The sequence below is a fragment of the Nothoprocta perdicaria genome, unplaced genomic scaffold (assembly GCF_003342845.1).
Source record: "Nothoprocta perdicaria isolate Ctin4 unplaced genomic scaffold, notPer1 scaffold_289, whole genome shotgun sequence".
In the NCBI taxonomy this organism is placed as follows: domain Eukaryota; kingdom Metazoa; phylum Chordata; class Aves; order Tinamiformes; family Tinamidae; genus Nothoprocta; species Nothoprocta perdicaria.
The window spans coordinates 273,044-285,942 of NW_020455520.1; the positions used below are offsets into that span (position 1 = coordinate 273,044).

The following is a 12,899-nucleotide window of genomic DNA, read 5'->3' on the forward strand; positions in this document are numbered from 1 at the left end:
GTAGGCAGGAAAGGAAACCTGTCTAAGAGCTGCATATGAACTGAACTCTTCTCCCTTGTACCTGGCAGACTTTTACAGCCCCCTCCTTTGACGACAAGATTTTGGAGGTGGTAGCAGTGTTCGGAAGCATGCAGATGGCAGTATCCCGAGTGATAAACCTGCAGCATCACCGGATTGCACAGGTAGCAGCTGCTTTTGTGAGCACTCCTTACCTCCCCATCTCTAGCTTGTGGCCTTTTTGCTGGTTTTGGTTAGGAAAGCCCTCCTTTGTGCTCTGTTTTGTCCATGGGAGAGCATCCAACAGCATTGAAGATTAATATGTTCACAGGCTCTTTGTCACATGGAATTGTTTGCTAGTGTTCACTGTGGTGGGAGTTAGTCCACAGCTATTGAAATATAGATTAGTCTGGAGACTTATCCCAGGGTTCCTGCTGCACAAGGTGAGGCTTGTCCTGCCATGTAGACATGTGGGGCTCCAGAAGCACCAGAGCTACAGAACCTGGGGAAGTGCTTTGGAAAGAAAGAGATTGGCTCATGGGTTGGGAAGATTTATGTTTTAGAGCTTCTCTAATGCAATCACTCCTTGCAGTGTCGGACTGTGAAGATAGCAATCCTGGGAGAAGAGGGAGTTCCTGTGCAAGTGGATGGGGAAGCCTGGATCCAACCTCCAGGTTATATYTGGATTGTTCACAAGAACAGGGCGCAGACACTGACCCGCGACAGGGTAAGAGCAGCCTTAGGTGCACTGGGTGGTACACATAGGTGCTTTGATACCATATATTCCCAGAGAGTGTGGCAATGGCTGGATCTAGGCTACAGGAAAGCTCATCTTTGTGGAGGTAAAAGGTATCTTTTTTGACACTCCTCAAACCTTTTTGGAAAGAGCATGGTTAAATTTGCCTTCACTACTTGGGAAATAATATCCTTAAGGTTGTTTTGGCAAGCTTATTTACTTGCTTTCCTAGGTGCTTTGTGGCAGTGTTTCTTAATATGCTTGCATGCTGGTCTTCCCAAGTGATGCCTGCCTTGCTGAGCGCTGCAGTTTGTCCAGGGTCAGCTATTCAGGACTTTTTATTTCTCCTCATTGTTCAGCATGTAGCTTATAACTCATAGACCAAGCAAAGCAACATCTCATGCCCCATGCAGCAGAGCTGTGTCTCGTCTCTTCTCATAGTTTTAAAATATATCTGAACAGTACCAACACCTAAGGAAGTTTTCTTGCTGTGTTAGCATGTTACTGGATGGTGGTGACCAAARGAAAGGACAAATGCCTTGCTGTGACACAGGCTTTATGTTTCTTCTAACTCTGTACTCCTGTCTGGATCAGCAWTTTGCTGGTAGCATTTTTTACTACTTCCCAGCATAACACTCCCCTACCCAGCTTGCAGAGCACACCAAAATCCTGCTGCCAAGGACGCAGCTCCCAAATACAAGAAACAGAGAACAACAGAGAGGGGGAAAGAAAAAGGGAAAATAGTCCTACAGGTTTAGGCACGAGGAACAAGTTGGAAATATAATGGTGGGAAAAAGAAAAGACTGGGGATTCTAAAGCCCCTGTCAAGGTAGGACAAGGAAATTCCCAAGACCTCATCGGCTGGGAGAGAACAGAAGGTACTGGTGTGTGTTACGGAGAAGACAGAAACAATGAGCAGATTTTCACATGGAAAAAAATACTTGGAGAGACAGAGATCTTTTGCATGGTCACAGTGTGTCGAGGGGAGGTGACGGAAGGAGATGGCCAGGAGAGTGGAACAGAGATCCTGCTGTGAATGTGGATGGAGAAAAGGAGAGGGAGAGGGAATGTAGGGGGGACCCAAGTGCCTGGTGCCGGGGCTGTGTGGGCGCTGGGGCAGCCGAGGCCGTGGCTGTGTCCCCCTGCCCCTCCTTGCCTGCACGCCCTGTTCTGCAGCCGCCCACTGCCAGTGGGGAACAGCTCCCAGTCAGGGAGAGCAGAACTCAGCTTCTTCCTTCAGCACAGGCTTATCCTCATCTTTCTGGCTGGCTGTCACCTGCTGCACACCACGGCCTTCCCAGGGCACAGTCTCCTATGCAGGAAGGGAAGTGGGGCCCTCTCTTTGAGTGCACGATCCTCGTGTCTTCTGTAAAATCCCTCTAAAGTGGTTTGGGGTATTTAGTTTCCTTCATGTAAGTGGAAACTCCAAATTCTCTCGTGTGGCCTCATCTGGATTACTGATGGGTCATCAGCAGGGCTGATACCAGCACACAGCTTGTTCAGAGCTGACAGCTTGGCTTTGTGCAGCACCAGGGGAAGTGATTCACTTCAGCACAGGGCTTCACAGGTTGTTTTTCTTCAGACTCGGAAGAATGATGTATCCCCAAACCTGGGATCTTCCCCTGGGCAGTGTTGTTCATGTAGGCACTGGCTCCTGTGCTCCTTGCCCCTTAGCCCTGCTCCCCTTACCTAGTCTATACCCCTGTACTCATCTCCTTTGACTTTCCAAGCTGCTACTGTTCCTGGCAGTCTCATTTTCTGGCTCCCTGCGCATGCCTTTTTCCACAGATGCTTTACACACTCTTTTTCTCTTCCTCATCTTCTCTGAATTCCTTTTCCTGTTTGTTTTCCTCTCTCCCAGCCACTTCTCGTGTCTAGATTATCCTTATTGCATTTCTCCCTCTCACTGATCCCTCTCTCCCTGCCCTGAGGCTTTGTGTTCTGTTCTCATTCTCACCAGATCTAGTTTTGATGCTTTTTGCTCTGGRTCTGTTTTGCACCACTGGGCAGTGCCAGCAGGAATATCAGTAAGGGTGCAGGTGAGGCAAGTCCCAGCTCTGAGTTTGGGATCGATTTCTAGAGAGGTATTCCTGCATAAGGAGGAGTCTTTTCCAGCTCTGAAGATGCCATGCACACAAGAGGTGTGCAGTAATGCATTCTTCACTGTCTCCACCGTCCACCAAAACTTGTAGCAGCCAAATTAGGTGGATTTTTACTGAGTAACAAAAGGTACTTCTTGGGTAAACATCAGATTTAAGATTTCTGCTGCAAAGCATAGAGGTGATGCAGTTGGCCATAGAAAAGGCTGACTGATTTGGTGGCTTTTGCTAGTCTGGTTCTCAGAATCAGCCTAGCCACTTTGGCTAAATTTAGACTTAAGCTTAAACCAAGGTAAGCATGTGTGGCCTTGAAAGCTTCAGCCCAAGAGGCTGAAGTTGGCGGTTACAAGCAGATGAACAGCCAGGTCCCGCAGTGGGAGTTGTTCAGACCCAGAGCTCTGCGGGCACAGGCTCTCACAGGCCGTTTTTTTCTGGGAGATTTACAAGGTTTCTTAGAGTTTGCTTGCTGTGTTTTTAGGCGTTTGAGAGTACCCTGAAGTCCTGGGAGGACAAACAGAAGTGTGAGTTGTCCCGACCCTCCTCTTTCTCTCTGCAACCAGAGATCATGTCTGAAGAAGAGTCCACCCAGATCAACCGCTTTGGCCAGGCTGCAGGTGCTCTGATCCACAGGTGGGACTCCATTTCCTTTTCGTGGACAGAGCCCTCCGTGGGTGCCTCGAGTCCTTGTCCTGCTCCCTGTTCCTGCTGAAGTTTCTCCTCAGCCCTGCCCGCTGCAGAGCTGGTCCCTGTGTCTGAGAGCGGCGTTCCGTCGCTGTGCACTGCCCCAGCTGCGTGAAGCTCTCTGTCTGAAGTCAGACAAACTTTTGTGGGTCGTTCATGGCTTTTAGTTCAACTTCCATGAGCAAACGAGGATCCTTTAATCTCTAAAGATTAATAGCTTTGGACATCAGTGGTTTTTATCAGGACTGTAACACAGTCACTGGGAACTGTAAACTCAGATGACAAGTTAGGRACTTTTAACCGTGATGCCCACAGAGATTTGTGAAATAAACCACTGTGCGCTCATCTGCGCATCCTTTATTTGGGCATCTTGCCTTTAAGAGGAAATGCCCAGATTCACATCAAGAAGGTGTTCATTGAACTGCTGTGTGTGCAGCTGCCTTTCAGATCACAGTGGTCATACTCGAGTTTCTAGGTCCTATTTTAAACTGGCCCCCCGTCACGTGCAGAACTGCAACAAGCACTGGAGTTGTCGGCGTGAGGTCTGCGTGCTTTGCCTGCGCATGCTCGCTGTGGCAGGCAGAACGGCCCTGCTTTGCTGAAGGCTGAGCTCCTCCTCGCCCTGCTCTCGTCACTCATGTGGGTGTGAAGGGGAGAGGTTCACTGCAGAGAGATCTCTTCCCTTGAGCGTATGCTGACCTAATCTGTAATTCTCTCTTTAGCATTCGGGAAATAGCACAGTCCTACCAGGACATGGAACAGGAGCTTGCCCATGCTGTCAATGCCAGCTCCAAGTCTATGGACAAAGTCTACGCTAAATCCAAGTCTACAGAGGTATTTCACTCACTTGGCATCTCTCATTTTGTTCTTGTGCCACAGCTCTTGGTTCTCCTTTCTGATTGACTAGCAGTAGGCCATGCTTCTCTAAGACTTTGTCCTTGTTACTGCCCAGACCTCTGCATTCCTGGACTTTATTTATGCACATGTTGCTTCCCCACAGGGTCTGAACTGCAGCCTCGTTGTAGAGATGGTGAACAATGTGAAAGCCCTGCATAATGAGACAGAGCTGCTGCTGGCAGGCAAGATGGCTCTGGTAAGAAGCACAGAGTGGGAGTGAAGCAGCCCCTCACTTCCTYTCTTCTGCTGTGACCTTGGCAAACGACATCTTGCTGGTCTTGGTCGTCTTTGTCTTCACAACAAGTCAGTTTAAATGTTACCTTTTGGGGAATTAGGATGGGTTGCTGCACAGGTGTGATGGCCCGTCAAGCAGTTTGCTCGGAGGTGGGGCTCAGAAAATGTGAGTTTAACATGGTAGTGTCTGGGTAGAGGGCCTGTCGTGCATGTCCTTTTTCAAAGGAGAGCTGCTTTGTTCGCTAGGAGTTTCCAAGCAGGGGCCTCCCTGTGTGTTCCACCGTGTTTTTTAACTCCTTTGTTTCCATTTCTGCAATTTCAGCAATTGGATCCCCCACAGAAAGAGCAGCTCCAAGCAGCCCTGGCAGACATGGACCTCCAGCTAAGGAAGCTGGCAGACATCCCTTGGCTGTGGCAGCTCATGGAGCCCTGTGATGAGGAGGTGAGGAAGGCCAAAGCTCTATTTCCTTAGCTCTTCTCTTTTTTTGCTAGCTGGCTGTGAGTGTTTCACTTCCTGTGAATATGCAGCAGATGTTAGAAAAATTCGTTGAGAAGGAAACTCAACTCCCTGGGGCTAAAGAAAGTAATTTCCTGCTAAGGTCTCTTGACTGACGTGGGATCAGCTTTCTCCCTCTTTTTCCTTCTCCATCTTGATCCGAAAGAGTTTAGATATTTTTTTCCTCTCTTACAAGGTCATGGAGCTAAGTGAGAGGGTACTTGCTGCTCTTGGGCTGTTGCAGTGAAGTGGTGTTTGGTGACGTKCCTTTTCCCTTGTGTTCCTGCAGAACCAGATGCTGGATTATTCGAAACGCAGCCGCAGTGGCAAATTTCGGCTGGTGACCAAGTTTAAAAAGGAGAAGAACAACAAAAATAAGGAGACTCATAGTAGCATGGGATTGCCGGGTACCAAGCCTGCTCATTCCCGGTGTTTCTGTTCATCACCCCAGTGTGGTCACACCACCACCCGCTCTCCGTCTGGCTGTCTGTTCCCTCACATGTTCTGTCCCTCTTCTGTGTCCATTGCATCTGCCTTTTCTCAGAGGTCTAGTCTGTCTTTCTCACAYGGCAAAGTAGCTTATTGCTCTGTTTTGTCTGAGTCGAGATCCCCAGCACTAAGCAGCTGTTCCTGAGCAGAAACAGGAGCCACCCTCTGAATGATCCCACCGATCGCTGGACATTTCCTGGGATATCTTAGGGGATGCTTAGGGAAGTGAGTTTGAGGATTCTGATCTTTCAGGTATCCATACGACTGTGGGGCCCAAGTCCGCATAACTCCAGTCTTTTCACTGCTCATACTCTGTGATATGGTTAATGATATTTTTCTCATTGATTCACCCTCAGGCTTTAATCAAGTTTCATGTCTAATTGGCTGGGGATCAGCATCATCACAGGTGCACCCTGACCTTTAATCCTACCGGTCAGTAAATAAAAACTGGCCGTCAATCAACAAATTGCCAGTGATATCAAGACACTTTCTCTCCAACTGGGTTAGTTGATTTTTGGTTTATATTCTATTTATGAAGCCTTTCTACTCCTAAAATTCAGAGGTACTGGCTGTTCTGTGGGCTCCTGGGTCCTGTCCTCTGCCATAGAGCTGTGGATACAGTCTCCTCCTGTCTCTCATTGCCGCTCACTTACTGCCTCCCAGAACTTGGGACCTTATTTTTCTCTTATTTAGAGGCTGTGCAAGAAGCTGACACTCTTCCTCTCTCCCGTGGACTTCAGGAGGAGAGGCTGCCATTTTGCTTGCCGAGCACAAGTTTTTGTACAGAAGGGCAAACTAACACGTGTTTGTTCCTAGCGAAGTATTTTATGACTCTGTGTTGTCACACAGAGTGATACCAGCAAATTTACTGTTAGGCATGGGCCTAAACTTACCAAGTATATCCAGGCCCATCCAAGCAAGCATGCTTAGCCCCAGAATCAGTGCAGCTAGCCTCTGTTTAAGAGAAAAAAAACTCTAATCTCAATCTGTCCTTCTTCCTTTGAGACTGTAGGCTGTGTCCCCAGTCCTTGGCCTCCCCTTGATTCGGGGTTGTGGTGCTGCTTGCCCTCCCTCTGTGGCACTGAGTGCTGCTGGTGTCCTCATCTCGCTCTGTCTCCTCTGGGGTTCTGGGTACTCAATGCACTCCTGCTTTTCCATCTCTAACAGTTCACCTGTGGGGAACGGAGGAGGTTGCGGCCTGGCTTGAGCATCTCAGTCTGTGTGAGTATAAGGATATCTTCATCCGGCATGACGTCCGGGGCTCTGAGCTCCTGCACCTCGAACGGAGGGATCTCAAGGTACTTTCACCATCAGCTCATCAGAAATAGCCGGCTGCATCTGCATGACCTTCTGTGCTGAATGTGCTTGGAAGTGGTCTACCACTGCTCATTCCACGTGCCACCTGAATGAGTTCATTGTCGCCTCATTTTATTTAATCACCATTTCATATCAGCTGGTGTTTAATGGCAGGGAGGTAGAGCAGCTAGTTTGAGAGACTCCCTGTGAGCTCAGCCGCAGCTTCTCGGAGCTGTAAAACAGTCCAGCAATTGAGAGGCTTCGACTTGAATGCTGGAATGGAAGTTTTCAACTTCTCAACTCACATACCATCTTTGCAAAACGTGCTCAGTCTCGTGTTACACCGTACACTGGACAAAAAGATCCATCTTTGTTAAAAGAACAAATGATCGTGGTCTTAGATGAGGCTGTTAGATGGAGAGAATCTTTTGAAGTAATAACAATATTGCTCAGCTCCTCATCTCTTCATCGAGAGATACTCTCTGCAGAGGAATATTAAAAACCCTGGCTCTTTGCATGCACGAGAATTGTGATCATTACGGTGACTTACACATAACAAAAGAAAATCATTGTGTCTTGGTGTGTAGCATTCATTGAATGCTTCTTGGATCTTCCTTTGTGTCTTGGACCAGCTTCCCATTCTGCGTGTCACTGTTGTCTGTGGAGCRGATTCCTCTGCATGTCGTCCAGCCACCGCGTGTGATGTGTTGCATGGTGCCCGAGTGTTCCCACGTGCAGTGATGTGACCAGTGACAGGCTGGTCTGCATGTGTTTGGCTACCAGCTTTGGTCCTTGTGATCTTTGTTCCTTCTCTTCTTCTCCTTTGGCCTTTAACAGTCAAGACAGTTTGCATTTCTGGCTGCTGGTCTGCAGTTGCTTCTTGCCATTGCTTTGTACCTGCTCCTCATGTGCCTGTTCATTACGCTGTCGTGCTCTGGTAGATTTTTGACACGTGGTTTGAGGTTGCATATATAGCCACCAGATCTGTTATCTTTCTRCGTGGTTCCTCCTCTCGTAACTAGCTGCATAGTGTGAAACTACTGCTGGGTGACCTGGAAATTTCTTTTCCCCCTTCCTTCTAAGGTGGGATTTTCTCTTCTCTTGCAGGACCTGGGTGTGACCAAAGTGGGTCACATGAAGAGGATACTGCACGGGATCAAGGAGCTGAGCCGGAATACTCCTGCCAGCGAGGTTTAGCCTCYGTTTTCACAGCCTGTGTCTACCATTCCCCCTAACTGCACAGCAGTCACCTCACGGAGCAGATGTGCTCACAACTGTGTCTACCGAGCAGCGTGAGCGGCTGCTCGGAGCTCATATCAACCAAGYGTGGTGCTACCTTTACCTGTGGGGTACAGCTGCATCCAGGGGAGAGGAGCCTCGTCCGYGTCCCCGGAGCCTCCCGGAGGAGACCTCGCTCTGAAGAGCCCGGCGCGTGTGCGTGGGAAGGGCTGCTTCTGCCAACACTGTTGGACTCCTGAGAATTGCAACACAGCTACCTTTGCTGGATAATTGCGTCGCAGTAGAATTATTCAGTGCAAAAGATACATGGGCCAGTCTTAGTTCAGGAGCATCTGGCAGTCTTTTCAGACCCCAAACTTTCTCACTCATCTGTATGTCACACCTGTRTCTTGAGCAGTGAAGGGGGACAGAGCTTGTCCTTGTGTCCTACCGCAAGCCCCTCCTTCACACACCTGGGGTTGTGCAGGGTTTGCATCAGAAATTCAAAGCCCGTGCAGACCTCCTCTTGCCAGTGAGTACCCGCGGTTCTCCCTCACTTTTGCCTTGCAACAAACAATGCACATGGTTAAAACAGCCTTTTGGCCCAGCCTTGCCACCTTCTGCTGGGCCCGGCTCTCCTCTTTCAGCCAGTGGCAATGGTACAGTCTCAATTTTCAGGCATTACAAACAACTGTTGAGAAATGGTAAGAAAAGTCAAAATTCTGGAAAGCCAGAAGATTACAGAAAATATGGCCTGACTTTCCCCCTTCTGGATTCATCTTCAGGAAACCACAGGACAGGGAGAGGAACACTTAACTAGCTCTTTGGGCCTTACAAGAAGTGCAGAGTTACAAAGTGAGCGATGGGGCACCTCTCTGCCGGCGGGGAGGGAAGCAGCATCACTGGCCGTGGCAGGAGTGCCTTGCTGTCCATTCTGTGCCCGCGTTGTGGCCACAGACAACTGAACTGTTTCTGTGCCTCAGCTCCTAGTGCAGAGAATTGCTTTGGCCTCAAGTGATACAGTCTGACTGTGTTGTGGCATCTTTCCCCTGCCTGGATTCTCGCTGCGTTTCCCTCTTGCTTCTCTCTCTGCTGCTGCCTTGCTCCTTCACTCCAAGGCAGAGACCAGCAAATCTGGGTGGCTCCGTCCTCCCCCCAGGAGAAGCATCGAGCCCTGTAGAAGGTCAGGGTTCCTGCAGGGAGGATTGTAGAAGGGAAGGAGCAGATGAGCATCCTCAGGAAAAGGGGGGTGTGGTGGTTCGTGGCCTTTGCCCCCAGCGGCGGAGTGTGGGAAATCAGTGCCTCTGCACCAGAGTTCCTGGCGGCCTTCGGCCTCGCACCGCGTTGCCTGCACGCGCTGCGCGGCTCTAGAGCCCGGGGACGAGCGTGCGCCGCTCCATTGGCCTCTAGCATTCAGCACAGAGGGGATTCAGGGGCCTTCAGTGCTGTAACGCTTGGAGAGACAGCAGAAGTGTCTCGTTACTTTGTGGGTTTATATGTTTTTATTTTTCTAGTAGTTATTATACAGTGGCACTTGTCTGGCTGCGCATGCTGTGCGTGGCCGTGTACGCAGTGACAGAAAAATTAGGTTCTTGAGGACATCCTTTTATCCCTTATTGTAAGGATTTGCCAGGTTGACAGCAACTCTGTAGTCTGACAACAGTCAAGGTATTTCGCATAAAGACTCATCCCTCAAGATTCTGGGGTTTCATCCTCAGCAAATCCAGGACCCCATTGCCCTCCTGAAGATTTTCCCGAGGATTGTTCCGATTCTCCCTCTCCGTTGCCGTTCGGCCGTGTGTCTCTTAGCCAGGCAGCTCCCAGGGTTCGCTCGTGAGGAGCGAACAGAAGCCCCACGTGTTTGATTTGTCTAGCAAATATTCAGGCAGAAATACTGTGGGGAGTGAGCAAGAAAAACGTTCAGCTTTGCAGTGAGATTGCTCCTTCTTACCTGTCCCTTAGCAGTTGCTTCCGTGGCCGTATTCCGTATTTGTTTTAAGCGCAGCCCCCCCTTTCTGTGCTGAATTCCTGGCGTGTTAAGCAGGTAAGCCTCGTAGATGCATTTCTGCATGCGTTTGTGGAGGCAGCGTGTGCACGCGGGTGAGGAGAGGCCTGCGCGCCGAGAGCTGCCGGCCTCGGCCCCTGCTGGGGCCAGGGATCCAAAGATCCCACGCGTTCCTTAATCCAAGCCATATCCGAGGAGGCCTGCGGGCCGTTAGCCATCTGCCAGAGGGGATGATTTCTGCACAGACCGATCTTCATTTCTCTTACAGCCTGCCTTGGTGGTGTGTTCGCATCCTTCTTTGTGTGCGTGCACGTTTTATCAAAACATTTGCAGCCAGTACATTTCCATCTGTCACCTCCTAAAGGCAGGAGGGAAGTTCTACCTTCTCTTAAGAGCTAGAAAGTGGAATCTACATTTAACCTGAGTGCCTTTGAATCTGTGTTAAGGTTTCTATCCAACAAAAGGGTCATAGCTCCCTGTGTCTTCCCGGGAGGAATGCAGGTGTCTGCTGCACAGATCTCATTTCTGGCCAGCGTCAGTGAGCAGCCAGATTCGACTCCTGGCCCTGTTCCGAGTTGCTCATCTGGCACCTGGGAGCTCTTGGTGGGAGAGAAACTTGAGATAAACAGCGGGAGAGGAAAATACCTGCTGCTGCTTTGCTGAAAGTCGGAGGCTCTCCCGCAGCCTCAGGTAAAGACCTGGCTGGAGAGGAGCTGGAGCTGCCCGCGCGTGCGGCCCTGGCCGCTCTCCCGGGGAAGCCTCGGCCTCCTGCTGCCCCCTCGGCCCTGGCAGCGCCCCCGCACAGCACTGGGGTCCAGGGTGGTGKTCCCCACCACGGCCCTGGGATCGGCCTCAATGACCCGGCCCAGCCATGTCTTACTGTTATTTACACATGTGCATACTAGCTATGAGATTGAGAAAAGGACTGTTTACACTTAATATTTTGTATCTAAAGATGTGCGTACTGTAAAAACTAAGAAAAAAAGGACAGGATGAAAAATGATGTTTTTGTACAGGTGTCGGCAGTGACTGCATGTTTGTTTCATCGTCCACCAACAGTTGTTCCTCAGGGGTGTCCCCGCCATTCCTGTGATCCGCCAAAAGCATAGGGAAGTATCCGAATCCCTGTACAGTCTTGGGAAGAAGGTTTTGTGCCTTAAAAATGGGACCTGCTTCCCTCCTATTTATTGTGTTAATTTATACCGTGATTACCATGGAAACGTCTCTTGTATTTTTTTGTACATACTCTTCACATCGGTTGTTGTAAATACCGTTTTCTTGTATATAAAGTGGCCCGTGTTTCTGAGCTTCCAGTCAGGCCTCCGTGTTGGGATGCGCCTGCGTGGCGGGCGGCCGTGCTGGGAGCCAGCCCATAATAAAGCCAGTGCTGTGACCAGCGCCTCCGTCTCGCTTGCTTCRCGGCTCGGGAGCTTGCCGGAGCCCTTGCGGAGGTGGTGGAACGATAAAGGTGACGGTGGACCGAGTCTGTGTGGCTTCCCATCGGGGTAGTTGGCGTGGGGTACGCGGCATGGTTCACTTTTTATAGCTGTGTCTYTGCAGGGAGCAAGGGTGTTTCCCGAACCATGGGAGAAATGATTTTTCCCACGAGATAGGAAAAGACTGCTGCAAAATGACGCCTGCACCCTTGAAATGTGTGGAGGGTTGGACATGCTGGGCTGTGCAGGCTGGGGACCTGCACATGGGATCAGTGCTCTCCTAAGSGGGGAACAACAAACATTCAGACAACTGCTTTTAAAYGTAGAGCAAAGAACGAAACGCCAAAGAGAAGATCTTGTTCTTCCTCTGAGGCAGGTAACTATCTTAATTTTGCTCTTTATTCGTTTAGGTGGCAGAAGCCACAAAGAAGCAGCCCTCTGTGCCACTTGGCRTCTCATTGCTGCGGGGGCAAGAGCTGCTGCTCAGGCTCCATCCTCTTGCTCTGACTGATACAGCGGGTCTTGCAGAGGACTGGGAAGGGAGGTTTGCTGCCAGGGTCTTCCAGGGGACTTGGAACGCACTCTTTTGTCTTGCTTTTTAGCGTCTCTTGGTCGGTTTGTTTTTAACGTGAAACCTCAGGAGAGTGAAGCAGTCGAGGAGAGCCGCTGCGAGGGATGGAGGTGAGCAAGGAGGAGCCCTGTCATCCCTGCTAGGAAAGCAGCATCACACCGAGGAGGTCAGTTCCTGTCTGCTGGTGCTGTGTGCCTGTCGGGGATGCTYGAGGACGGAACGAGGAGCTTCTGAGGCCGGAAAAAGGGCTCAAAAACACGTTGCAGATCTCTAGAAACGTCTGTCTGAAGAGTTGAAGCATTGGGCTGACTCCCTGAGTGCTCTGTTATGTTGTACATCTTAACTGGCTTCAGAAGAAAAGAAATTGGGGAATTCTCACCTGGCCTGGAAGCTCCGTTATAAAGAGGAGGCCTCTGCTGCCTGATGGAAGGAGTTGAAGTTTTAAATTTGATTTCTGAAAAGTTACATTTTAAGTTGCAGTTTAAGTGTGGAAAAGGGGAACAACTGAGCACTACTGGCCGAGAAGCTCTGAGAGATGTTTCTAGAAGGCTTCCCTTGGGCACAGGAAAAAGACAAAACTTTTAGCTTTTTTATAGGTAGTCAAAGTGAGAAAAATAAACTAGAGTCTACTATGCTCTTTGCAGGCCAGGTTGTAAGGAGGGATATCTTTAAGCTACGAGATTTGAAAGTTCCTTGATCYTTTTTTTGCTTTATGGAGATGTTCTGCTTTGATTGCCAGTGCCT

General features: G+C 49.8%; 1 protein-coding gene across 4 annotated transcripts in view; it reads left to right on the forward strand.

The window, feature by feature from the left end:
- DGKD (diacylglycerol kinase delta) overlaps positions 1–11,457 on the forward strand; it is a 39,274-nt gene extending 27,817 nt beyond the window's left edge. For 3 of the 4 annotated variants that reach the window (XM_026041585.1, XM_026041583.1, XM_026041584.1), the window contains 9 exons: positions 69–182; positions 590–724; positions 3,311–3,462; positions 4,236–4,347; positions 4,514–4,606; positions 4,967–5,086; positions 5,430–5,547; positions 6,797–6,927; positions 8,033–11,457. In XM_026041585.1, coding sequence (XP_025897370.1) covers positions 69–182; positions 590–724; positions 3,311–3,462; positions 4,236–4,347; positions 4,514–4,606; positions 4,967–5,086; positions 5,430–5,547; positions 6,797–6,927; positions 8,033–8,122 — 1,065 coding nt within the window. In that variant the 3' untranslated portion in view covers positions 8,123–11,457. The remainder of the gene's footprint in view (positions 1–68; positions 183–589; positions 725–3,310; positions 3,463–4,235; positions 4,348–4,513; positions 4,607–4,966; positions 5,087–5,429; positions 5,548–6,796; positions 6,928–8,032) is intronic. The other variant, XM_026041582.1, reaches the window with a different exon arrangement.
- The last annotated feature ends 1,442 nt before the right edge of the window (positions 11,458–12,899 follow it).